This window comes from Capra hircus, chromosome 3, assembly GCF_001704415.2.
Source record: "Capra hircus breed San Clemente chromosome 3, ASM170441v1, whole genome shotgun sequence".
Lineage (NCBI taxonomy): Eukaryota > Metazoa > Chordata > Mammalia > Artiodactyla > Bovidae > Capra > Capra hircus.
In genome coordinates, this window is record NC_030810.1 from 89,268,648 (window position 1) to 89,294,588 (window position 25,941).

The 25,941-nt window shown below is 51.5% G+C and overlaps 1 protein-coding gene across 3 annotated transcripts in view; it reads right to left on the reverse strand.

Annotated features, from left to right (window-relative positions):
- The window catches only part of KCND3 (potassium voltage-gated channel subfamily D member 3), a 225,290-nt gene extending 200,476 nt beyond the window's left edge, over nucleotides 1-24,814 (reverse strand). For 2 of the 3 annotated variants that reach the window (XM_018045917.1, XM_018045915.1), the window contains exons 1-2: nucleotides 21,565-21,746; nucleotides 16,500-17,677 (exon numbers count right to left, since the gene is read on the reverse strand). In XM_018045917.1, coding sequence (XP_017901406.1) covers nucleotides 16,500-17,605 — 1,106 coding nt within the window. In that variant the 5' untranslated portion in view covers nucleotides 17,606-17,677; nucleotides 21,565-21,746. Of the gene's footprint in view, nucleotides 1-16,499; nucleotides 17,678-21,564; nucleotides 21,747-24,557 lie in introns of those variants that run through there. The other variant, XM_018045916.1, reaches the window with a different exon arrangement.

Here is a 25,941-nt window from a genome sequence, read left to right on the forward strand (position 1 = left end):
CCTCCAGCAGCCTGGCCAGCTCCAGAGGAGGCAAGATCAAAGGCATGGCCAGGTGACCCCACTGGGAGGCATAGATCTAAAGGAAAAGACTCTAAAATCCGGAGTGAGTAAAGGGGCACAAATTCAGAGAGGCTTTTCTGAGATAGAATTGATGTTCATATTGTCAAACTTCTTGCTCTGACTAGGAAGTAGGCACAAAGGTCAGGTAGAGAATGGGACAGATTCTTGCTCTTGCAAAGTCAGGAAAAGGAGGGGCTCTGATACTCCGGGATGGACCAGGTGGGCCTACACTGCTGAGAGGAGCCCCTCGTGCTGGGTCCTAGAGAGGGCCACTTGCTTCACCTTTCTCCCCATCACCCAGAGAGCATGGGCCTGAACTCTGCCAAGGAGCATAATTATAGGTGTCATGGCAATTTATCTGATTCATTTCATGTGCCCAGTGACTACATGTGGTGAGCTTTTCATCACCTCAAGAACAGGCACACACAGTCAGCACAACAGGAATATTTGTTGAATGAATAAAGGAAATGGGCAATAGTGGATTCAAATTAGCATCTGCACTGGAAAGCCTCTGCTCCCCACAAATCCCACCCCAACACCTTTTTTTGTGTCAACAGGACTACAAATCCAAGGACTGCTGACTTGCTCTGGTTCAGGTTTAATTTTAAACAAGCTGGTTTCTGGTTTAATTTTAAACAATTAACAGAAAGAAAAAAGATATTTAACTCATTTTTTACAATGTAGTCATAACCCTCCAACCCATTAAAATAAAAGTACCCTTATAAGTTCCGTTAAATAACGCTGCCATACTAATGAGAGGCATAAGGGAGTTTTATGGACGCTGCCTGAAAGATGACAAGATGTTTTTTCTTTGCATGTTTGATGTATTTTATGATTTCTTAAAGTAATAATCTAACATCTTCACTTATATGAGGTTCCCGGAGTACACAAATTCAGAGAGACAAGAGCCCCATCAATTCTCTGTGGATTCTCCAGGTACAGAGTTGCTTTTCAGGGGAAATCTGTAGGTGTGTGGGGACCTCATCTAAGAACCAGAAGACCCAGCCCTGGTCCAGGATGATGCTTCTGATGTGAGAGGAAGGGTCACGTTTCAGCAGGCCAACCTGAGAACAAAGACCTAGAGGTTTTCTCCTGCCCACAATGGCCCAGGGTTACACTGGGAACCCCTCCTCCCTCCCCACCCCTCACTTCCAGCAGTCTTTCACAGAAACACACACATACACACAATGAGCATAGAGCCTGTTTCTCCTCTGACTTTCACTGTTTCCCTGAAACACTTTCCCTTTCAGGCCCTCCAAGCCCCCCAACATTCTCACGTCATTTGCACACTCCTGGGAGTTCTATCTCTTCCGTGACATCTCCAGGTCAAACAGATCTGATGATCCTCTTGGCTCAGCCCTATCTGGACAGGAAGTGTCCCAGAGCTAGATTCCACTCCAAGTTGGGGCACATCCTCTGGGCTTCCCTGGTGGCTCAGATGGTAAAGATTCTGCCCACAATGCAGGAGACTCGGCTTTGATCCCTGGGTCAGGAAGATCCCCTGAAGCAGGGAATAGCAACCCACTCCAGCATTCTTGCCTGGAGAATCCAATGGACAGAGGAGCCTGGTGGGCTAGTCCATAGGCTTGCAAAGCGTCAGCCATGACTGACAACTACCATACTTGTGAAACACACAAACCTTGCACCTGATTCAATGTCTGGTCCTGCTTGGTTTAAAGTTATTTAAACAACACACACAGGTTGTTTGAGTCACCCGTGTGCAGGTGCTTCTCACTCTGAGTAAACTGGCAGGGCCTGACAGGGCAGCGACATGCCAGACTCTGAGCACTGAGCCCCTTCTTTATCCAGGCACTCTGCTGGAAGCTGGGGCGGGGACCATGGTGCCTGACCCCGAGGAGCAAGGACTGCCTGTGCTTTCAGAAGGTGCTGACGGGAGGGAGAGAGCCTCCTGAGATGACTCACTAACCTGGCCCATTTCCACTGAACTTCCTTTCCGTGCCCATACCCTGCTACTGGCCCTTCAGCCCTCGTCCTCTCTGCACTTTGGAAAGCCAGTGGTGAGATGCCTAGAGCCGGAGAAAGCCCACACGCTCACTCTCTCCCCAGTCCTCTGTGATCATTTAATGGTTGGTTTCATTCAAATAACTCAAAGTAATGTAAGCCACGCTGCCCACACGGATGCTAATAGCAATGTCGAGATTCCCCTGTGTTCCTCTGGGGAGCTCATGTTCTTAAATAATGGGAGTGGAGAAGGGAAGGGCCATTTACTGACCAAAGGGATAACAGCAGGAAAGAAAATGGGGATGGGGTGGGGCAGGGAGAAACCCTGGGTAGGGTGTCAGTAGGGATGAGGAGTGGGGGACCAGGGACAGGATGGGGACTCCATGCACCCCAGAACTTGCCCATTCATGCTGTGCAGGCTCCCCAAGGGTCTAAAGAGCAACTGGTTCATCTGGGAACCTCCACTCTTCCCCAGGGCTTGGATCTGCCAGAGCCACACCTGAGCCATCCCAAGTCCATGCCAGGACACATGTCCCAGGGTCTTCTTGCCACCAAGTCCCCTAATGACTTCCCTGATCATAATTATACTTGTCTTCCACAACTGTTTCCTAACAGGACCTTTTGGGTTCTCAAAAGTCCTCATCCTTCCAAGGTGTAGAGGAAATAGGCTTGAATTGAACACATGAGAGGAAGGTTGTGATCGCTGACCCTCTCCAAAATGGAATCACTGCAGCCCAAAGGGTAAATTCCCATCCCTGAATGTTCAGGCAGATTCATTGCCATCTGCTGGGGAGGTTGCTGAAGGGAGTCCAGCTCTGAAGGGTGATAGCAAAGTAGGATTCATGGGGCTTACGTAGCTCTCTGCAGATCCCACTGTTAACATCTATCTTCCCCTCATCCAGCTAATCTGGCCTATCCAAGGAGCTGAGTTCACAATTCCCTGGTCTCTCCAAACATGGTGCTGTGTGGCTGAGAGCTGCTGACCCGAATCTGAGCCACGCCAGCTTACCATCAGGAACCCTGGAGCCCTCTGGGGGAGTTTCTGAGCAGAACCTCCCAGGTCCCTCTGCAGACCATTTCTGATGGTCACTTTGGCCAAGGACTCTTTTCACTTGGACCTCTTTAGAGATGAAGAAATGGAAATGGGATGGTTCCCAGTGCCCCACCATCTAGAGGCTAGTTCCCCAGGCTGTGATCATCCAGGCTACTGGGCTAATGATCAGATTTCCTCTGAAGAGGGAGAGACTGACAGCTTGTGAAACTGACTTGGAAGTGAAGTGAAGTGAAGTGAAGTCGCTCAATCGTGTCCAACTCTTTGCGGCCCCGTGGACTATAGCCTACCAGGCTCCTCTGTCCATGGAACTCACTAAATCCACCCCTTCATCATTGAGAAGAGGATTCTGAGGACCGGAAGTGACTTGTCCAAGATCACACAGTCTGCTGAAGCTGACCCTACAACCCACATCTGACTCCTCGTTCAGTGGTCTTCCCATTGTCCTATGGAGCCCAAACCCAGCAGAACGGTGTGGTTAACCCACATGAGCCAGCATAAAACACCTAAATCAGAGTGTGGACACAGCAGCCTCTGCTCTTCAGATGAGAAGCTGACCTTACATGGAAATATTAAGAAAGTCAAACACCGTGTGTGGAAGTCGGGGGTGGGCATAGCGCTTCATTGTCTCTCTCTAAGCCCTGCCCAAACTAGGAGTGTGCCCGCCAGGCTGCAGGAAAATGTTTTATTAATCAGCACAACAGACTTTTGCTGGCCAGCAGAGACCTTTCTGCTGAAGAGGGGAGGGTGAGGAGGGGAGGGGGCTTTGGCTTAGAAGACAGGGATGCAAACCCTCAGGTACCGAAGTCTTAGGGGAACTTCTAGTAGCTTCTGGAAGCAGAAGACAAACAGGCTAGGGAAGACGGGAAAAAAGAAAAAAAAACAAAACACAAACGTAGAGTCACATGCAGCAAACTGCTCTTCTCCATCTCTGGGGCAGAAATGGCATGAAAAAGGCTGAATGAGTCTAACACCCCAATGTCAGGAGAGCCAGCAGAGGGGAGCGGGAGGGTCAGAGCTCATGGAGGAAGAGCCACACCTGGCACTGTGAATCCTCAAGGTGGGCAGAAGCAAGGTGGCACCTATGACCTCTAGGGAGGATGTGCCCAAGAGACTTCTTATCCCACCCCCGACCTGCTTCATCTTCCAGCCACAGATCACCATGAGGGCCTATAGCTGAGGAGGCCAGAGGACTGGGCAGCCTGTGATCAGTCAGCGGGTTCAGATAGGACCCCCTCATCAGAGCTGCTTCCTCCTATTCTAAAAACGTGAGGACTGGCCTCCAGCCCTGCTGAGCTGAGCTGTGGTCTCTCTGGTGGGCTGGGCTGGGGCCAGTAAAAGGCTGAGCTATGCCCCATGGCCTGGCATGGATGTGGGGCTGGGGGAGACTGCCAATTTCTAGACATAGGACATGGGTGACAGAGCCACCAGGGACCAGGATCTCCGCAGAGAGGGAGAGGGCATAAGACTTTCAGGCTTTTATTCTGAAAGATATTTACACAGGATATTTACACATTATGCATATTTACAACTTTACTTCTCCCTTCAATTTTTCTTCTTTTGTACAAACTCTACTGTAACACTAAAATCTCCCACTTCCTTCTTTTTTTGTCTTCTCTCCTTTTCACCAATAAATTCACTGCCTGCTGGTGAATTCTTCCCCCATGCATGTTGCTGTCCCTTCTCTGTTGGCACAGACCAACTTGGGTCCCTTAGATCCTGCTGGCCCCTTCTCCGTGACTCTGATTCTTCCTTCATTGCCATCCTCCATCCACTCTTCACCCCCATGACCTTTGCCAACAAGCACAAGAGCCTTTGGTGCCAGCACATTAGGAGGCTGGGGGGCGCTGTTTCTTCCTCCCGGCCCCCAAAGCCTCTGGTGAAAATCTGGGTGGTTAGAGACAGGTTAAGAGCAGACACTGGTTATACTGCACACAGAGCTCCAGCTTCTCCAGACACCAGCCATAGGCTCTGAGTGGGGCTCGGTTTTCTCAGTAACCTCACTCTCCTTTGGTTAAGGAGGGTTACATGAGGAAATCCATGTAAACGATTTATAATCAGCACCAAACCTGGAATATCATAAAAATTCGATAATATCAATTTTAGCTATTATTACTGTTGTTGATGGTGATGAAGGATAGTGGTCCCTCACATGTCAGGGTGAATCTGCTGCTAGCCATTCTGTCTCCTCACATTCCAGATAACAGTTCTAAAGAGACTCGGACACAGCTCTTGAATCATCATTTCTGTCCCGGGCCAGCCTCTCCCCGACTCCTAACGCGGATGGAGCTTTCACTTTGGCAGACACTAGAGACACTGCCCCTTTACTCTCAAGGTGGGGTTCCTCATCTCTTCCTGGGTCAGGCTGATGGCCTCATTCTGTCTCTCCTTACGAGCTTTATCTCTTTTTTCCTACGTTTTACTTCAACTTTTCATTCTCATTTTATACATTCATTTGTCTATCATCCTCTGCTCCTACTAGAATTCCAGTCCCTCAGAATTTGCCTGTTCTGTTCATAAACACATCCTTAGCCCCAGCACACTGCCTGGCACACAGAGACCCACAATATTTACTGAATAAATGATCGAGTGAAGGAATGCATTTAACATTTCCAACACAATCTTCCAAGGACCAGCTAAAACATCACCTCTTCCAAGAAGTCTTCCCTGATCCCTGCCTCCTCCACCTTTCCCTACGCTTTTCTGCCCTTTACTCAGAACTCTCACCTTATTAAATCCAGAAACATAGGTCTATGTGCACAAAGGACCCATGTTACTAGGCTGAGGCTTCTTATGAAGCAGAGACTCTAAAGGAATCAGAAGACCTTGTTTTGAATCTAGTAATGCTGCTACAGCGTGGGAGCTCAGGCAAGTTGCCTACACTCTCATCTCCTGCATGCACGCTAAGTCACTCAGTCATGCCCGACTATCTGCAACCCCATGGACTGTAGCTCTGTCCATGGGATTGTTCAGGCAAGAATCCTGGAGCGGGCTGTCATGCTCTCCTCCAGGGGATCTTCCCGATGCAGGGATCAAACCCCTGTCTCCTATGTCTCCTGCCTTGGCAGGTGGGTTCTTTACTGCTAGCGCCACCTGGGCAGCCCATATATAGGAAGCATATTGAACACCCTCCTCCCAGGACTTAGTCCTCATCCCCTTTCTTTGGAGCCCCTCATAGCAACTAGGACTGTGCTTTGCTCACAAAGATAGCTCAATGCAAATTTGCTGAATTACTGAACCATCGCTTTCCTCAGGTGCTTACCAAGAGCCCAAGAGAGATGTCTCCAAGAGAGGGCAGGCCTCAGGCCGTGCCCAGTGATGTCAGGAGTAAGTCTGATGTTTCGCTCTAAGAAGGAGGGAATGAGTGGGACAAGCAGTGTCTCTAGTGCTTGGAAACTCTGCCCAGGGGTCTGACGCTGCGAGGCCTGACAGTGTCACCCATGGAGGCTGTGCCATGCAGAGTCAGCACCCTCCGTGGCTGGGCAAGGGATGTTTGCTGGTCTGTGACTATTTAGACCCCAATCTCCCATCCACAAGCCAATGTAAGGATTCTGTTCTTATTATATTTTAGCAAAGCTCATAAACCAATCTTGATTTCCTGGGTCAGTGCTGTTTATTTAATTATCATGGTAGGAGACTAAAAAGAAAACCTTGTTTCACTCAGAAAACCAATATGACCTTTTAGCTCCAGCAGAAACCTGGTATGAAAGGGAACTTCTGCAGACCAAGGAGAGAGGCATGGACCAAGCGGCACACAGTGGGCATCCGTACTCCTACAGGGCAGGTGCAGAGAAACAGGGCCCGGGACAGGAAGGGGTTCCCAGGTCCTCTCCTCATCCTTCCCTTCGTGTTTTCCTGGGCCATCTCGCCTATTTTCCCTGCTTCAGATGATGATTTCAGAACCTGCTGCTTTAGCCCCCTTCTCCCTGTTCAGTTGCAGACCCACCTTTCCACCCGCCTGCCAGCTACTTCAAAGACACTCAGGGTTACCAGCAAATACTGCTGACCCACAGCCAAGCTCATGGTCTCTACCTTGCCCTTGACCTCCAACCAACCTGTTCCACCTGAATGTTTGTCTACTTGTCCAGTCTATGGTTCCAGAGTTACTTTGGACTTCACCTCCTCCTGGACGTTTATCTCTCCTTTTCCACTGTGCCTGCCCTAGGTCAAGCCTTCTTTACTTCTTCCCTGGATCTGTCTCCTGGCTAATGTCACCGTGTCCAAGGGCTCTCTAACGTTCATCCAGAAGTCACCTTCCTAGTCCGTGTGTCACAGAGACACATTTGGTGACCCTCTAATGTCTACCAAATAAATCTCTTAGCCTAATATTTTAGACCCTCATGTCTCTAGCAAACGTTTTGTTCCTGCTCACCTCCAGCCACACTCCTCATATATCCTAAACTCTAGCAAACCAGCACATTAGCTAAACTCTCCAAGTACCATACTCGTTTGCAGTTTACTTGGAATTTCTGTTTCCACTATCAAAATCCTGCCTACTATTGTAGATTCAGCTGAAATGCCACCTTTCCATGAAGCTAATCACTCATTCATTGGCAAATACTTATTAAGCTTTTCTTCTGTGTCAAACACTTTTTAATCATTTCAGGCCATGCTTCATCCTCTCTTGAATACTCAGAAACATATTCCAAGCCTCAACTGTAAACTTCTTGGGGACAGTACCGAGGTGTCATTTCCATATCCCCAATACTGCCTAATAGGGTGCTTCACAGATACTAGGTGCTCAGTAATGTTTGTTGAACTGAATCGAGGTTTATGCTGTCCATGGTTTTGATATCATTTAGTTTACTTGAATTCTCCTAAGGTTTTTTTTTTTTCTGTTTAAGTATGCGTGACCAGGAAGAAGTAAAAATAAACTAATGATACTTCTCAGCAGCTCCAAGCCTGTAATTATGGTTAACTCTCAGTTATCCATGCCATTGGAAAAGCATCATTGGAGAGAATCCCACACCAGAAGCACAAAGACATGATTTCCATCAGTCTTTGACATGTATTGTATGATTTTCAAGGAGCTGATTTGCCTTGTTAATTTTGTTTGGCTGATCGGGTTGCTATTTGCATTTATAGTCTCTCAATAATTGGCTGGGTAGCAGGGATGGAAGGGGAGGTGGAGGGCTGTGTTGGGGGTAGGAAGTCGGTCCAGAAGGAAATGTCAGCTCTATACAACTTCGGAGGCAAGACTGGACAAAGTGAACATCACAGGCACTTGGGGTTTGTCAGCATGGCCCAGGGTTTGGCCAGTTTCTCTCAGATGACTGCGAATGTAGAGATGTCCCTGCCCACTCCCTGGGTCCAGAGTTGGATTTTGTTTAAAGATGATGTAAAGTAAGTAAGTAAAGGTTGTGGGATGGAGGAAGGGCTGTGCTTCCAGTCTTGTTGGTAACAGGAGGGTGCCTCGCTGAGCTACCGGGAGCCACTGGATGCAAATCAAAGAAAATGAGATTTGCAATTCTGCATCGATAGCTAGATAATGCAAGGGGGAAAGCTCCCCTCTTCTCCTTCTGAAGCAAACAAATATCACATGTGGTGATTCAGCAGCTGCATTAGTTGGGGAAAATTGATGCACATTTCATGTGTCAGGGAGCTGAATCCCAGAGAATGGAGCCAGCCTCCCAGAAAATGGTTTCTTTATATAGTTCCATCCATTTATTGTTTGATTGGACTTTCTGTATATTAAATTCAAGCTGTTCTGCTGCTCTTGGGTATTATGATGTGTTGGCTCGGTGGGAAATAATGAAGGTGATGGGATTTTACAGCATCGCATTACAAAGGAGGCGTCCCCAGCCCCATCCATCTCTCCATCAACTAGCTTGTATGTGAGGTGGCACTTATATTAAAACGATTTTTCTGATTCAGTTTAATGACACTCATTCGAGTCCTGACACCCGGAATATGATTACATGAGCTAGATGCAATCTCCCTCCATCTAGCCGTGGTCAGCAAAGGCTGAGTTCTCCTCCTTCCCCAGCCCCTCCCTTCCCACTTAGCCATCATTTGCATTGAGCTGGGTGGAGGGAAGTGGGGCTGAGGGGGAAGAAGGAAAAGGCTTACATTCTGGTCTGAGAAAAGCAGGCTGGGCAGAGGCAGGAGCACTGGCCTTGCCCTAGGGGTCACGATACATGTAAGCCCTTTGGCTGAGAACTTCAGATGCTTAAAGCGATTGTGGTAACTCCTTCATCTTCATCACAAACAAGTCCCCTTTCAAAGCTGGCTTGAATTCACTACTATAGACTCCAAAAGAGATTGCTAAGGGCCAGGTTCTCACTTCCCAGAAAAGAAAAACTGACTTGGTCATCCAAAGGATGGACACTTAAAATGTGAGTAGAGTGTCAGTTTCCTGGAGGACAGTGGGAAAGGGACTCACAGAGAAGTCTCTGTCCTCTTCCTGCCCGGGAGGAGCTTCCAGCCACAAAGGTGTGTGGCCAAGAGCCCTGCGGGGACTGGGACAGGCGCTCCCTCCTGGCTGAGAGAAACAAAAATCCCCCTGTAGTTACCAAGGGGTTTTGCCCCTCCCCTGGGGAAAGGGAGGGCCAGGCTGCCTTTTATTTACACTATTTTCAGGCAGAATAATTGCTGCTCCTCAGGAAGAATCCTGTTTTTGTTTACGGGTGTGTTTAAAGAGGGAAACCCAAACAAAACCAAACACAGGGAGAGGGAGAGATTGATTTTAAGAGATTCCGGAAGACAGCTGTGAAATGGGCATCAGCATGGAAATTCCCTCCAAAAATTGCTGCGACTTGAATAGCTGGATCGGAAGACGAATCTAATGTGGTGACCCTGGGGTAAAGAACCCCAAAGGCTGACATTCCACCCGCAGGAATTCATTCTTCTTCCCCTGCAGCCCCAAAGTGCTCCCGCTGCCTGTGTCAGCAGCTACTAGAGCTGCTGCCTTAGAGACTGGCTGCTCCCTTTCAGTTTCCGAGCCAAGACTGCCCACACAGTGGTGAGCACCTTGGCAGGTGCTGGGGAAATTCTGCCTGGGTTGAAGGCAACCTCAGTCAAGTGCAGATGCTCCTGCTGATTGTCAGTCCAGCCCTGTTCTCAGATGGCCATGCTCTAGTTCAGCCTCAGAGGTCTGCCATCCGGTGCCGGAGTCTGGGAGCCACCCTGCAGGCCCTTTATGTATGCCTCTTCTTGTGACATGCTTCTCCCAGCAGTGGAAGTCTTTAGGTCTCTGTCTTTCAGGCCAGTCCTCGGCCACGGGAGCTGGTGAAGCTTTCAGCTGGCAGGCTGGCTGCAGGACCAGCAAGTGTGTCCTGTGGCCTTGACTTTCAAACGTATACAGAATCTCTCACTTCTGCCCTTTCCAATGCCACCACTAGATCCCAGCCATCCTCATCTCTTGCTCAGATTGCTGTGGTAGCTTCTCTTTTTCAATGTATTCACTACCCATTGCCCAGATCCTTTCAAGTGAGTCAGGTCTTCTCAAAACTCTCCAACGACTTCTCATTCCAAGCATATTCGTAAAAGGCAAAGGGCCAAGTCCCTTTGGTGACCACAGTGATTACACAGGCCCTACATGGGCTGCTTTGTGCTACCTGTCCCTGCTCTTGGGGCTGGACCATCAGCGCCTTCTAGCCCTTCCAAGAATAGTGCACCAAGCCCCCTCCTGCCTGATGGCCTTCGTGTTTGCTCTTCCCTCTGCCTGGAATGTTCTTCCCCAAGAAACCCACATTCCAGGTTCTGCTCAAATTCAGCCTTATCTGAGAGGCCTATCTTGACCTCCCCACATAAAATAGCAGCTCTCCCTTGCTGCATCCCCTCTCACACTTGGTACCTCCAGTTTATCACATCATGCTTTATTCTTCTCTGCAGAATGCATTACTTCCTGCTTGCCTATATGTAGGTATGTATCCATCCATCTCTTTATTGTCTGGTTTTCTCCACTAGAATGTAAGCCCCACAAGACCAGGGGCTGTGTCCTTTGCTGCCGTATCCCCAGGGCCTAATAGCTACTCAAGTATCTGTGGAATAAATAACTGAATGGAGGGAAATGTCATGGGTAGGGGGGCTTATCTATGGCACCCTTTCTGCTCCTCCCTGGCCATGGAGTCTGAGCCAGGAGCCTGGCCAAGCAGCCAATAGTGAAATACATGGGTTGAAACTTCACTCGCAAGAAAGCCCCAACCCTGCTAGGCTGACATCAGAACTAGAGAATTCCCTGCTTGGCCTCCTCATTTCCACCCACTCATAAACATCCTGTTAGACAGCACCATATCACTAACAGTGAGATAGCACTTTCACTGGTTCTTACAATAGGTAGGAGACGGTTAACAAGTGAGAAAATTGAGGATGGGTAAGCCAGAGTACACACCTGTTTGGTTGAACAAATATATACTGAAGCCTAGTACATGTTAGGTCCTGTGCTAGGTATAGATCATAAAGTGATCTTTGAAGCAGATACCTGCCCTTGGGAAACTCATATTCTGGGGAAAAGACATATAAACAAAGTTAATGAAATGTGGCAATTGGCAAGAAAGATGCATGGCAGTGCACGTGGGAAGCCTTCCTGGAGACAATGCGGGCTGTTTTGTAGGATGACAGGAGTTAGCCAGACATAGCAGAGTGAGGGGTGGTCTCTGGAGGGACGGGAAGAATGTGAATAAAAGCCTCTTTTCTGACCCTGCTCTTCCCACTCTCTCTTATTTTGGTTCAACAAAAGAGAAATGAGTTTCATTCATTCTGTCTGTGTTTTACACAGGGCTGACGAGCAATCATGGTGCCTGTGCATTCTCAGAGCCTATGGTGCTGGCTGATACGCAGTAGACACTCAATAAATGTTGAATGACTGAATGATACCTTGTTGGGATGCAGGTCTCCACTCTCTCTTAGGAATTTCAGCACCAGAGAACTATTGGTTAAGAAATTCAAACCAAGAGAAGATCCTGAGGCCATTTATTCCCAGTAATTGCACTATAATCAGATCCCCCAGGCAGGGACCCACCACCATCTAGATGGGCACTGTTTGGCCAACACCTCACTCCAAGGCCCTTGGAAGGTGGGAGGAGGGTTGGTGGACCCCCCAGAGGCAGTGGATGATGGTACAGCCAGAATTTCAGGAACTGAAGGGTTAACAAAACCCACCTCTGGTTGGTTCCACTGGGGGTGCCTGATCAAGCACCCCATTCTGTGGAGTGCCCATATTGATCTCCCAGACCCGGCTCCCAGTCTCTGAAACCTCAGGCAGGCCCCTTCCAGGATTAGACTTTAAAGGGAAATGCAAATTACCTGGAGGCTGCTTCGTGCTTGGAAGAAGTAAAAATCGATTCTGTTTTCGTTAAAGTGATTTTTGGACACTGTCAAAAGCTCTCTCATCTCAGAGCACGGGGTGACAGATAGGCTGCCGGTCTCAATTACATAACCAAGCCAACCAGGCGGCATCAGGCCATCTCATTAGAATGACGCTGCTCCATGCCCTTCCCAAGCCCAATTCCCCCTCCCTAAGATGTCCAAGAGCACTTTATCCCTTCCAGGCCTGGAGCTGGCCCTCGATGGCCCTTGTGGATGCTTGTTCACAAAGCTTCCTTCCCCTCTGCCCCAAGCCACACGTGAGCTTCACCCACGGACTGGCTCAGGCAGTCTGCCCAATGGTGATGTCAAGCAAAGTCAAACAAAATGAAGAGGGGAAATCTGCTTTGAAAAAGTCTATGACATATAATGCATTCCCAAACTAGAGGTGCTGGTCTTATTTAATATTGGGAGCTCTGTGTTATCCCTTCCCTCTGTTAACTGTGATAATTGAGGATTTATTTTATTTATAGCATCAATTATGAGCACAGAAATTAATCCTTTAATGGTGAACTTGGAAGCTCAACTGTCAAGGGGGCACCAGGGAACCCTGGGCTGGGCAAAGGTGTCTTCCCCACCAACATGGGAGGTGGCCAAGGAAAGCCATCCTCCAGCATTGGTGGCAGCCGGGTTGTTATTGTTCTGCGTGCTCAAGATATTCTGAGAAATTAAATAAATGGGAATAATTGGCTCCAGGAGATCCCTCCCTGGAGGACACCTGAGTAACTCATCAGCGGGTCCTGGGAAAGCAGGCAGAGCCAGGAAGAGCAAATTCCTTCACTCGACACATCGGCCCTTGACTAGCCAGTCAGCAAAGGCACACAGGACAGTCCTTCTAGACTGGAAATAGGAAGCCTGGGAAGGTTTGGGTGGGAAGGGTCTGGAAACAGGAAGAAGTAGGAGTCTGCCAGGGATTGTTGGAAGCAACCAGAGAGAATGCGGAATGTGGCAGATCACTGGCCCTTGGCATTGCATGCCCCCTTGGGGTTCAAACACCAGCAAAGAGTAAGCAAAGACAGGCTTTCCAGAATGATCCAACAAGCTTACAAGTAGCCAATGAATGTGCTCAGGACAGAGAGCAGCCAGAGGAGAGGAACGGTTTCCAGGATCGGGTGGGTAAGACCTCCAATAAGAGCAAGAAGACCCTCCACAGCGTCCCAGATCATCCCAGTGAGGGGGGACCACACACCAGATAAATGCTGCCCTGCTCCCACCCTGGAGCCAGGGCTGGGGGAGATACAAATCTTGGGTCCACCCTAGAGAAAGGACAGGTGGGTCTGGAAGGGACTGAGGACATTATCAGACCAAGCACATGGAAAAGGAGCCCCATTCTCATTGACTCACCCATTTAAGAGTTCTGCCAAATACGTGTTGTTTAGAGCCAGGTGATGGTTCCCACAACCAACTCTGGTCAAAGTCAAGCAGCCCGATCCAGCCGACACTGGTTAGGGTGGATGGGAAGAAAAAGCCTGCTTTCCCATTACTTAACGGAGGTTAAGCAAGACATGACTAAAGGCTTCATTTTTGCTTGTGAGTGTTTCCCTCCCTAAGGCTAGACATCTTGTTGCTTGAGGAAGGGAAGGGTGAGGAGCTCGCAGGGCCCGAAGTCAGGGGTCGGGGGGAGTCTGGGTCTTCCTACGTAGGAGTCCTCACTCTCTGGCAGTCCTCTTGCTCTGCCCTTCCCTCACCTCCCAAAAGAAAATGTGAGGCCATGACTGTCCACCCCCTGACGCTAGACTTGACCTTGAACTACACAGCAAAGTCTAAAGGAAATCACCGGTCTCCCCAGTGACAGTAAATAGATTTTGCAGTGAAAGCAGCCATTAATTTCCCAGGCAGAACTTAAGCCGGCCAGAAGAAAATGTTTTATATATTCATAAATTCCCTGTGTGCCTAGTGAGGTGCCTGTAGTCCTCACCACGCTGACACTTTCTTAAATAGAGATAGGACTAGGATAGATTATGACACCCTGAGGCCATTAAAAAAAAAGGAAAAGCTCTGAAGGGCTGATTTCCACCTACAGGCCCTGATGGTACGAACAAGTAGAGTGGGAAATGAAAAGAGAAAGGGCCCTGGAGACAGCCAGACTGGTATTTGAAAAGCAGCGCTGCCCCTCAGCAGCTATGTGACTACAGATATTTACTTAACCTCTCTGAGCCTCGCCGGCTGCATCTTCAAAGTTGTATGGAATTTTTCCTACCTTGCAAGGCTGTTGTGAAGACTTAAAGAGATAACATATGCAAAGTGCTCAGCACACTGCTGACACATAGTAGACACACATATGCTGTTATGCTAATAATAAAAAGTAACAGGCAAGTGGCCATTGAAGTTTCCATTGATCTCCTCTGAAATGGCCCCATTTTAACTCTGACACTCATCCGTCTGCCCTGTTTTCTCCCCATGGCAGTCCTGAGGCATCACTGGTGTCATGAGTTCCATCAAGGGGCACTTAAGGGTACTGGACAGTCAGAGCGTAGCCGTGGAGGTCCTGGCCATGGAAAAGTCCCCTTCAGAAAAGCAAAGGGATGGCCAGGTTAGCAGAGAAGCAGCAAATGTGCCTCCTTCTCCTAACACAGGGCCAGCTCTCCAGCCCATCTTATTCCTAAATATCCCACCATGCCAGGAAGCCACATCTACTCCCTGAGTCAAGAGAGACAAGGTCAAATGACCAGACATCCTTGCCCACTTTGGGTGCGAGCAGTTAGTGGGAGACTGCATGTGTGTTGAAAAGGAAGGAAAGGGCAAGGTGGCCTCTGCCCGATGAATGGAATGCCCCCGTCAAATGTGGCCTTCACAAATGGACAACAACACCCCTTGCTCTCCCCCTTGCTTCTCCCTTCCGTGTGGCAGAATGACAAATGTCATCATTTTAAAAGGTCCTGTCACCTGCTCAGTCATTCCCAATAAGCACTATGGAAAAACCAATACCAGCACCACAGGGTTGCAGCCAAGGAAAAAAAAAAAAATCGAATCACCAGGACGCCACCAACTGAATTGTCAAACACCAAATAAAAAGCTTCATGAATTCTCCATCAGCAATATAACGCTTCCTGGCCTAAGCAAATACAGTCCCAGTGTATGAATTGTGAAGGGATTTTGCTTGAGCCTCAATGACTTCCCATGGCTGAAGCAGCAGCCCCTAAGAAATACACATCTCCTTGAAGCTGCCTTCACTGGCTCTAATCCTGTTAGGGTGAAGACTGTAATCTGCTTCCTGAGCGCTGCCCCCCACCCAGTCCTCTGATGGAAAGCTTCATATCCCAGCACCATAAATATATTTCGGTGATCTCAACTGGAGAGGGGGCCCTGGGGAGATAGAAAAGACAGAGTCACCCGTGACCTCACTGAGCACCTTTCCCTCCCACAGATGATACTGTTGCTACTGTGTCTGACCACATGATCCATCAGACCATCTCACCATCACCCAGGTAGGCTGAAGGATCATTCCATCACAGAGTCAGACTAAGAAAGCAACACTACTGCTTCTTCAGTGAGAAGAAAAAAAACAAATCAGGTGCCCCACTTTGCAGAAAACCCAAGTTCAGAGTCACTTAGAGAAAGTCTGCTCAGAGCTCCTGAGCCCTTGAGCATCTGTGGCAGCAAAAAAGAAAACTTAGGCAGAAGAGAAAACAGCCTGCATATATACAAAGGAGAGATGCAGGGAGGCTCCAAAAAGAGAGTTCTAGGGTCTCCTGTTAATGGAAATCTGTACCCTCCTGACCACGCTCACTGAACTTCTCCAAGCATTCTTCCTTCCTGCTGCCCTCTTTTCCTCCTCAAGGCAGCCCTTGCAACCTCAGGTGCATGTAAGAATGCAGCAGTCTCCACTCACTCCTCCCCCACCACACGCACATACCCAGAACGCATGGCTGAAAAAAGACATGGTGACAATTTCCCGTGTTTTGTAAAATACATACCCTACTCCTAAAAGGAAAAGTTCAGAGCACTCATCATCCCTGAACAAATCACTTAGGTGCCTTCCTCTTCTGATTAGCAACTCCCCTTGCTCCTACAACTTGGGGAAGTGACTCCAACCTTCTGTGTCCACCTCGGACACCATCCACAGTGTCCCCGTCAATCCAACCTCCGCCCCTCGTCCAGTCCAACAGCTCCGACTTACCCCAGCGTGGTCATGGTGACGATGGTGTACCAAAAGGAGGCGGGGATGCTTGTGAACTTGCTGGCGGAGGAGCCCTTCTCGGCGTAAAACATCACAGTGGCAAAGATGATGATGGCCATGGTGAGGGAGAAGAGGAGGAAGCCGAGCTCCGAGGCACAGCTCTTCAGGGTGTAGCCCAGGATCCGCAGGCCCTGGGAGTGCCGCGAGAACTTGAAGATCCTGAAGACGCGGAAGACCCGGAGCGTGACGAAGGCGCCCGACACGTCCTCGTTGTTGGTCATGACCAGGCCGATGTAATAGGGCATGATGGCCACGACGTCGATGATACTCATCACGCTGCGGATGAAGCGGTAGCGGCTGGGCGCCGCGAAAAGCCGGAGCAGGTACTCCACCGTGAAGATCATGACGCACGCTGTGTCCAGGCAGAAGAAGGCCACGGAGTAGCGCTCGCCACACGGCAGCTCCTTGCTCCCGGGCGCGGTGCCGCACGGCACGGTCTCCACCACGTTGGTGATGACCGAGACGGCGATGAAGAAGCCAGTCACGTAGTAGAAGACCAAGGCCAGCGTGCTGGTGTGCGGGTTCTCGAAGGCCCGCCACATGGTCTGGCGGAAGCTGAGCGAGGGCATGGACTCCTGGTTGTTCTCCGAGTCGTTGTCGTCCATGAGCCGCTCGGCGTTCTCCCTCTTGCGGTCCTTGTACTCCTCGTAGCAGCAGTCGCCGATGATCTCGGGCAGAATGCCGTAGAAAGCCAGCTCGTCGTCGTAGGCGGAGATGCACTCGTAGCGCGGGTAGTGCAGTTTGCCGGTGCGGTAGAAGTTGAGCACGCAGCGGAACACTTCCGGGTCCCGGTCGAAGAAGTACTCCTTGGTGTCCTCGTTGAAGAAGAACTCCTTCTCCGTGCTGCCCAGCAGTGTGTCCGGGTAGCGCTCCAGCGTGGTCCGCCACGTCTGGAACCTCCGCCCGCTCACGTTGAGGACGATCAGTTCATCCTGCCGCTTGTTCTTGTCGGCCGGGGCGAGGGGCATGGGGCAGTTGGCCACCGGCATCCACCCGATGGCCGCAGCCCGCGCGAAGGGCAGCCAGGCTGCGACTCCGGCCGCCATGGTGACTCCAGCTCCTGGGCGGCCACTGCTCCGCCACCCCGCACACCAGCTTGGAAGTTAGCTCAGCAACCCCTGGAGACAGGAGGAGAGAGCAGAGAACCCGTGAGTCCCCTGTCTGCACCCGAGCGGGAGATGGGACACAGGGAAGGGTCATCAGGAAGTGAAACAGCAAACATCTGGAAGGGGAATGAATGGAACTGAAGTCGCCCCCAAAGAGAGGGGACTTGATCGCACCCGGTCTTGCAGTAATGTGGGATCACCAGATGTTGTTGACTGCCTGACAAATTGTCAAGTTCCAAGAGGGCTCAGGAGCACTTGGAGGGAAAACCTCTTTAGCAGAAAGATCTGGGAAGACGTGGGTAATAATCAGCTCCAAAAGGTTATGGTGTTATTACGAATTTAAATTGGGAGAGGGTAAATGAGTTCTCATTAAATGAATTTAAAAGTGGGATAAACATGCTAATTTTTATTTCTCTCTTCACCCACTACGGCAATCAGGAATGGGGTGTGGAGCGGGGAGATCAGGGAAACACATTCTTTCCACTCCTCACTGGTGAGGAGGCTGGGGCTGCCCAGGACTCGGGAAAATTCTCTGAGATGCCAGAACTTGGTGGAGTTCTGTCCCCAAGTTCCATGGAGAAGGCTGACCCTGGTGGCGTGCTACCCTCTGTGACATTCAGCTGGGACATTTGGCAACCTCATGGCCAGTCATGCTCTCAGAGCCATAATAGAAAGATGTGGGAGAGGCTGGGAGGCTAGGGTTCCTCCCCCACCTTGTAAAGGACTGTTGGATTCTTGGTTCACCTGCCTTCCAAGCATTGTCCTTCTCCCTCCCAGAGGAAGCTGATCCATACTTACTGCCATCTCCAGACTCCTCGCCTCCCGTCTCCATCTGCCCACCATCCCTAACTCCCTCAGGTTATATAACAATACCCTTTCCCGTGCCAGCCTCTTTCACCTGGCCCCACTCCACCCTCAGAGATTCCTCCGGAGCTGGTCCACCTCGGCCCTTCACTCACCGCTCTCTGAACCGGGCTGTGTACACACTTTCCCATCACCTGCATGGATGGAGGGAACAATGGCATGGAGAATTATATTTGGCTTTGGGAAACAGATTTACCTTCCCGAGTCTGGCTTTTTAAAGACGGTAGTGAAATGAGTCTGCAATCCCCAAATGTATACCATCTGTGGGGAGACACGTGGTGACACAGAAACACACGGAACAGCAACAGGGAATTGTTTGGGGTTGACACGCTCATTTTCCCAGATCCTAAACTGATCTCACAGAGCCAATCCTGACTCAGAATTCTTTGGACCCTCTGGAATTCAGCTGGTTTAAATAAATGAGCCAGAGGATGAATCTCGTAAGGAGATTTGATCTCATCTTTCCTTGTAAACCTGTTTGCTTCTCCTGACTGACTCCCAACTCTGCTAAGTTTTCCAGATTTCTCCCTCCTCTCATTCCTGAGCCACCCCTGGACTCTGCCACCTGGAGATTTCTGAAACTGGACAGGTGGAAGCTGAGTCTACCTCCTTGCAAAAAGCTGCTCTTCACCTTTTCCTCACAGCATCCTTAACCCCTGGCCCGTCACATTGGCCATCTTCCTCCCTGCTGCACCCAAAGATGCAAATAATTGCCAAATAATGATACAGTAGGTCTCTGCCCTCATAAGGCCTCGCTGCCCTGAGTCCTCTTTCCCATTGGTCTGTTTGTCTCTCATTCCCCCGACCTCCATTTCTCCTGTTCCCAGTAAATCCATCCTGCTCAGGTTTATCTCCCTAAAGCAAGGTCTTCCCACGGCCTACCAAATCAAGTCTGAACTCTTTGGACTGGCGTTCTGGCATTTTCACAAGTGGATCCTGGTTTATCATTCTAGCCCCATGTCCCAGGCACCTATCCTCGATCCTAGATGGGCTTATGCACGTCCTTGGGGGTCTGTCTGTGGGCACTCTTCCTTCTGTTGGGACTATCCTTCCCCTTCACCCAGCCCTCCTATTAGAATCTCCCCTGTGCCTTGCTCTCTCTGTGATGCGTCTTCCTCTCCCCACTCTGAAAGTCTCTCCTCCTTTGGGAGGAGGCTCTGTTTGCTCCTCTTTCCTAGCACCTATCATCCTCTTGCCTGGGTTACAGACACTCTCCACGAGTCTTATCATCATGGCCAACAGTAACTGAGCACTGCCTTTATGCCAGGCACTGCACTGTCTCCAGTGGATCAGCTCATGTATTCCTCCCAGCAACCCTAGGAAAAAGAGGTCTGAAATTCAGCAGTCGGCCAGCTGGAAGGGGGAAGGACAGGGACTACAGTCCTGGACAGGCAGTCTGACCCCACACCACATGCCCTGAGATCCTGTGCTACACTGCTTCTCCAGGTCTTCCTCTAAGAAGAATATTAGGTGATGTTTACTGAGGGCTGACTGCCAGCCAGCACAGTGTGGCACACTTACATGGCATGGACCACTTCAATCCACCCCACCAACACCCATAGGGGGCAGACACCACCGTCGTCCCCATTTTGCAGATGAGGAAGATGAAGCATGAGGAGGTATAACTGGCTAAAGGATGTAATGATTAGGCAGGGAGATTTAAACCTGGGCCGTCTCAATGTGGAGTTCGAGGGGGTAGCCAGGCCTCTTCCCTGCTTTCCCCATCCCACATGAAGCTCCTTAAGGGTAGAGGCCACGACGCTTCTATCTTTACATGACAAGTCAGGAGGTAGTGTAGTAGGTGCCCAACCTACCGATGATCCCCAAAGGTGGGTGCAATAAAGGCCAGGTAGGAATCCAGATTACATAGATGCCGATTGCAACCCATCGATTTTATTCCACACCATCCGGATTTTCAAGGCTGGGCATTCTCTCCACTCAGTAAACTCTGAAGACAGATCTAAATAAAATGAACCCAATTTAAGTGCCTCTGACTCACTGTGGCTCTCAGCGGAGTTTTCCCAAGGAGCTGACCTCTACCTCAGTTTCCCCTCTGCATGCTAAGGAGCATGTTCACAGGACTTTCTGCTTCCTCATAAAGGGAGGTTGATTCAGGTGCCACAGAAGACATCGGGAATGACAGTGACATTCCCTCTAAATGTCACCAGTCAGAGAACAGAAAAACAGCACAGGCCTGATGAGCTCTTGATTACGGGAACCGAGGAAAGAACAGGGGGATCGTTTACCCACGGCAATGAGTAATCCACATGCCGCTGATAGAAGATTGGGGAACACATCCCATGCATTTTATATCTTTCTTCAAGAAATGTACCCTTTTAACTCCCTGTATCTCCTTTAGGCTACTAGGAGAATCTGTAGTCCCTAAGCACACACTTAGCTAGAGAAGTTTGGGAAGAAAGCCTGCAGTTTAAAGATTGGTCACAAGATAATTCCAATTCAGATTTAGCTAACATTTATTGATCACTGACTATGCAGTGGGCACTGGTTTAAGCACTTTTTGCAGCAACAGTTAATTAATCCCACAAAAATCCTATGACATAGGCATTTATGCTGACAGGCTTCAGGAAAGGAGCTGAGACTCCTTCAAAGTGGCTATGTTCTGTGTATATAGGAGGTGACGATTTTCCAATAGGCTACTGATCTGTTGGTGCTAGTAGTAAAGAACCTGCCTGCTGGTGCAGGAGCCGAGAGAGACACAGGTTCGATCCCTGGGTGGGGAAGATTCCCTGGAGGAGGAAATGGCAACCCACTCCAGTATTCCTGCCTGGAGAATCCCATGGACAGAGGAGCCTGGCGGGCTGCAATCCATAGGGTTGCAAAGAGACACAACTGAAGTGACATGGCATGGCAGCATGGCATGGCAGCTCACTGCCAAATGACTTCCTTGACCTAGGTGTAGCCAAATACTGAAGGTCCTTTGGGAGAGAGCAGGATGCAGGCTCTGCCCACCCCCGTCCCCAGGCAGCAGAAAGCATGGGGTCTGGAAGGCCCAGTACTCCCGTTCTAATTCTCACCTGAACTTGTGAAAGCAAGCCACCATTATCCTCTGGGCCTCACAAGCCTCGTCTGTCAAATGAGATAACTGGACAAGAAAGTGACAAGGAGATCTCTAGCTCAAGCAATCCTTGATTCTACTGGATCCAGGACATCAAGCCTGTAGCTCAGGTCTCACCAAGATCTCTTCCTCACGGTGTCCCCTGCAAAGCAAGCAGTAGAGCCTCTGGGTTTGTTGCTGTGGGGACAGAGTTAATCTGAGCCTCCTTTTAACAGAGGCGCTTCTGGGGAATTTCTGATGAGGCTGGTGCCCAGAAAGAGGCACACAACCTGCATTGCTTAGAACTCAAGGCAATCAAAGGCCCAGTTCATTCACAGAACCCCTGGCCACACCCCTGGAGGGAAAAGGGGCCCGGGCTCCAGACTCTGGCCCCTGGACCTCTGAGTCTTAACATCCTTGCTTTATCCCAGGATGAAGCTAAGAAAGGCAGGAACTTGGGGGGTTCCCATGGCAAAGAGTAAGAGCCCACAGAACCAGCAAGTACCCCCCTAATACTCTGCTTGGGCCAGGTATGCAGTGGTATACCCTGGGAGAGTAGAGCCCTCCCACTTCCATTCTGCCCGTGCTGTTTCACCCTGACTCCCAAGCCTCACTCCCTGGTACCTGCTGCGGCCACGCTGAACCCCATCACTTTACCCTCCCCTCCTCATACCGATCTCCTCTTCTCCAAAGTCTCCGGGTATTTTACAAACTACTCTCAGATGAATAATTGAGAACTGGGGAAGGAAGAACAGTCCCTCTCTATCTATCATAAAAGCCTCTGGTCCCATAGTCGAACTTTCATCCCATGTATTAAACCAGGACAATCTTCCCAAAGAAGGCCAGGCTGTCTCCGAAGCTTCAAGCCCTGTCCCCTTGGTAAAAGGTACCAAAATGGGAGGAATCACCCTATTGTTACTTCTGTGTGTGAGAGAGTTTGTTTGGAAGTGGAGGAAAAGTGTCCCATGCCTGTGGCCATGCCCACCATCCCCTCCATACAAGCCTGCAGGCTTTACCCAGCTCAAGCAGGGCTTCTCCAAGACTCTCGCCACAACACTCGCACCCTGACAGGCACCAACGCCTCCTGGAGCCGACCTGGGTATGAATTCTTGCAATAGGCACCACAGTGCGGCCCCATTTCCAGCCAATAGCACTGCACAGGCCTCAAATGCCAAGGTTTTACTAGGACGTGGACGCCTTACAAATGAAAAATCTGAAGCTATTTTTGTTTTTGGCAGAAGAGTTTGACAGTGGGAAAGATGGGGGTGGGGGGAGGATGGGGAAGAGACATTTGAAACAGGTGAGCGCTGAAATGACACAGGCGGGAAAGAAAAAAAAATCCTAGAAAAGGGAAACACATTCCCTCTGCTGTAAACAGGCGGCCCTGTTAGCCAGCTTCTGTGGCGGAGATAGAGGGCCCAACGTGGGCAAAGTGAGCAGGCCACCTGTCCTGGGGACTGACGCTTAACCTGAGCACAGGCACAAGGCAATGGAAACAGCATGTCACCAAGATCTACACTTCAGTGACCTCGGCAGACAACTGGGTATGGAGAGTCTCATGAAACTTTTACTTTCCACAATGTTTCACTCAGCCCAGAATGGAGCCAGTCTGGGAGCGGAGGGTCCTGACAACCCAGAGGGCATTCTCCTGTGCCCACAGGGTTTGGGTAAGCAGCCATGAAATTGGTAGGGTGTCGAGATGGGGATCCTTGGGATGCAGGCCTGGGACACACACAGAGATCCTCTTCTCCTGCAGTGCCTCTCCTAGGCTGGCCAGGGCACTTTTCTGAACTCTCGATTTTTTTTCTCCAGCCTCTTCAACAACAAAAGGGAGCAAGCCGCTAATCTTTCTTCCTCTGGGGGTCCCTTGTGTACTTGCATTTTGTTGCATTCCAGTAGAGACAGGGGGAAATAAACACATCTATTCCAGCCCCTGTGCCAACATGTCCACATGGGAAAAAGGCACACATGCTTTGCATTGCATTCTTGCTGGCCCAGGCCCCCTTTCTACAGACATTAAATATCTCGGTTCCCTTGAAGTGATGGTAAATAAGGCGTAAATTTAACCATCTCTGTTACATTCATGCAAAATACCATCACGAACCACATAGAACCAGGTCTTGAAAAGATTGCCTCCTACCTAGGATCGGGAGAAAGTTCAGGCACCCTCTCCCAAGAAATATAACCGAGCCTTCTCTTTGCTATAAGATTCCAGGTTCAGAACCCCAGCCTGTTGCTGACATATCACCGCTGCCCGGGATAAAAGCAGAACATCTTGGACTCGATTCAAATGTCAACACTAAGCAAGTGCAGGAATTTAGTTGATTCTAGGTAACTTCTCTTCCCAGTCCCTTCCGCACCTCATTCCTAGTGTAAACATCTCGCAAAGTGAGTCTCTCCAACGGCTTCCCCCGGGGCACTCTGGCCCCTGGTGTTGCTCAGAGACCCTTCCCAGAGCTCGCCGAGGGCAAGCGGCGTCGGGCAGGACCAGATGTGCGGGCCCCCGGCCTATGGGAGGCACACCGCCCGATCGCCCGGCTGAAGAACTTTGTAAAGCGCCCCAAACTGCTCCCGGCTTCCACCCTCAGCCATTGCTCTCCTTCTCCCCTCAGAAGGAGCGGGGGACCAAGCGAGCCGTCGCCACCTGCCGCCGGATCCCGGGGCGCTGCCTCTGGCACCCCGGAGGGAAGGCAGGCCAATGGAAGGAGGGCAGAGGTTCACACCCCCACCTCCAAACCTCACAGCGCCTAGCTGCCCGGAGGTGGCTCCGCAGCCCGCGGGAACCGACGCCTCCGGGCCGGCTGCCTGCTCCCCCGCGGCGCCAGCCCCACCCCCAATCCTTCCGGCGCCCCAGCGCCCACCCACCCGGGTGCGGGAGTGGGAGGGTGCCGCGTGGGCAGCCGGAGCAACAGGCGTGGGAGCAGCGCTGAGCGCGCTTCCTGGCTCCAAAAGGCTCGGTCGCGTCCCTCTTACCTTCAGCGAAGCAAGCCCCGGGCCCCGCACCCCGCGCCCCGCGCGCGCTAGGAAGCCGCCGCCGGGAGCCGGGGGCCGCGGAGGCGCAGAGCACCCAGCAGCGCGGGGAAGCGCCCAGCGGCCGCCGCTCGCACCGCTCCTCCTCGCGAGCCAAGTCTCTCCTTCCCTTCTTCGCTCTGTCCGTTCGTGCGTCCGTCTGTCCGTGGGGCCCTCCCTCCCCCGTCGCCGCCGCCGCGGCCGCCGTCGCTCCAGCCCCGGCTCGGCAGCGCGTCCCCTCCCCGCCTCGCCGCTCCGCTCGCGGGCTCGCGGGCTCGCGGGCTCCCTCGCTCGCGCCCTGCCCCCGCCGCTGCCGGCGCCGCGCGGAGCGGAGCCCGGCGGGCCACCGGCTGCCTGGCGAGGTCCCTCTCCCGAAGGGGGAGGCGATGGGGGCGCGGCGCGGGCGGGGCGGAGAGGAGAGTCCGGGGGAGGCGGCGAGGCTGCGCCCTTGCCTCCCGACAGATCCCCGGCGACCGAGCGGCTCCAGGCCGGGCCCGAGAGCGCGGAGGGAAAGACGAGGAGGACCCGGAGGCTCGCCGCGGGAGGGTGCCCAGGGCGAGGGCGTTCTAGGGGGAGTGACTCCCCGCGCGAGGGTGTGTGTGTGTGCGTGTGTGTGTGTGTATGTGTGTGTAGAGGGGCGCGCGCGTGAGCCAGGGTGGGGGGCAGGGAGACGAGGCAGAGCCTGGTGCGTCTCCCCGGGCCAGTGGAGGAATCTTAGGGTGTGCCTAGAGGTGGCGGAGTGTGCCGACGCGGGTGTGGGCGCGTGTGCCAGCGAGGGTGGGCACGGGGGTGAGCGTGGCAAGGTGAGCTCGGCCTGGGCGTGGAGGCGGAGCGGGGAGTAGGCGTGAGTGTGAGCTCGGAGGCGTGTGTGCTGGGGACTCGGGGAGAGGTGACAGGGAGCGTCAGTGTGTGCGCGCGTGGGGTGTGTGTGGACCAGCTGGGTGTCTGTTTCTCGCCGACTGTCCACGCGGCATCAGCACTTGCCTGCGGCCGAACCCTGCCACCTGGGGAGGTGGAGCCCGGCACCGCGCAAGCTTCGTAGCTCGCCGCGGCCGTGAGCTTGGTGTGCTGGGGCTGGAGAGGTCCCGGGGGACACACAATGCCCTTGCCCCACGTAAGAGCCGCTCTTCTTCCGGAGCGCAAGGGGCACGACCCGAAGGTAGGGATTCGCCCTCCTTTCCTTCCACGTGGACTCAGTACCTAGACCCCAAAGTCTGGACTTGGGAGCGTGAACTCTCAACCCGAGTCCGCCCGGCCCCTCGATCCCTCTCCGGAGCCTAAGGATCCCCACTGCCCGGTGGCTCGGCCCAGGATGGGGAGCGGGCAGTCGGCAAGTGCCCGAGAGGTC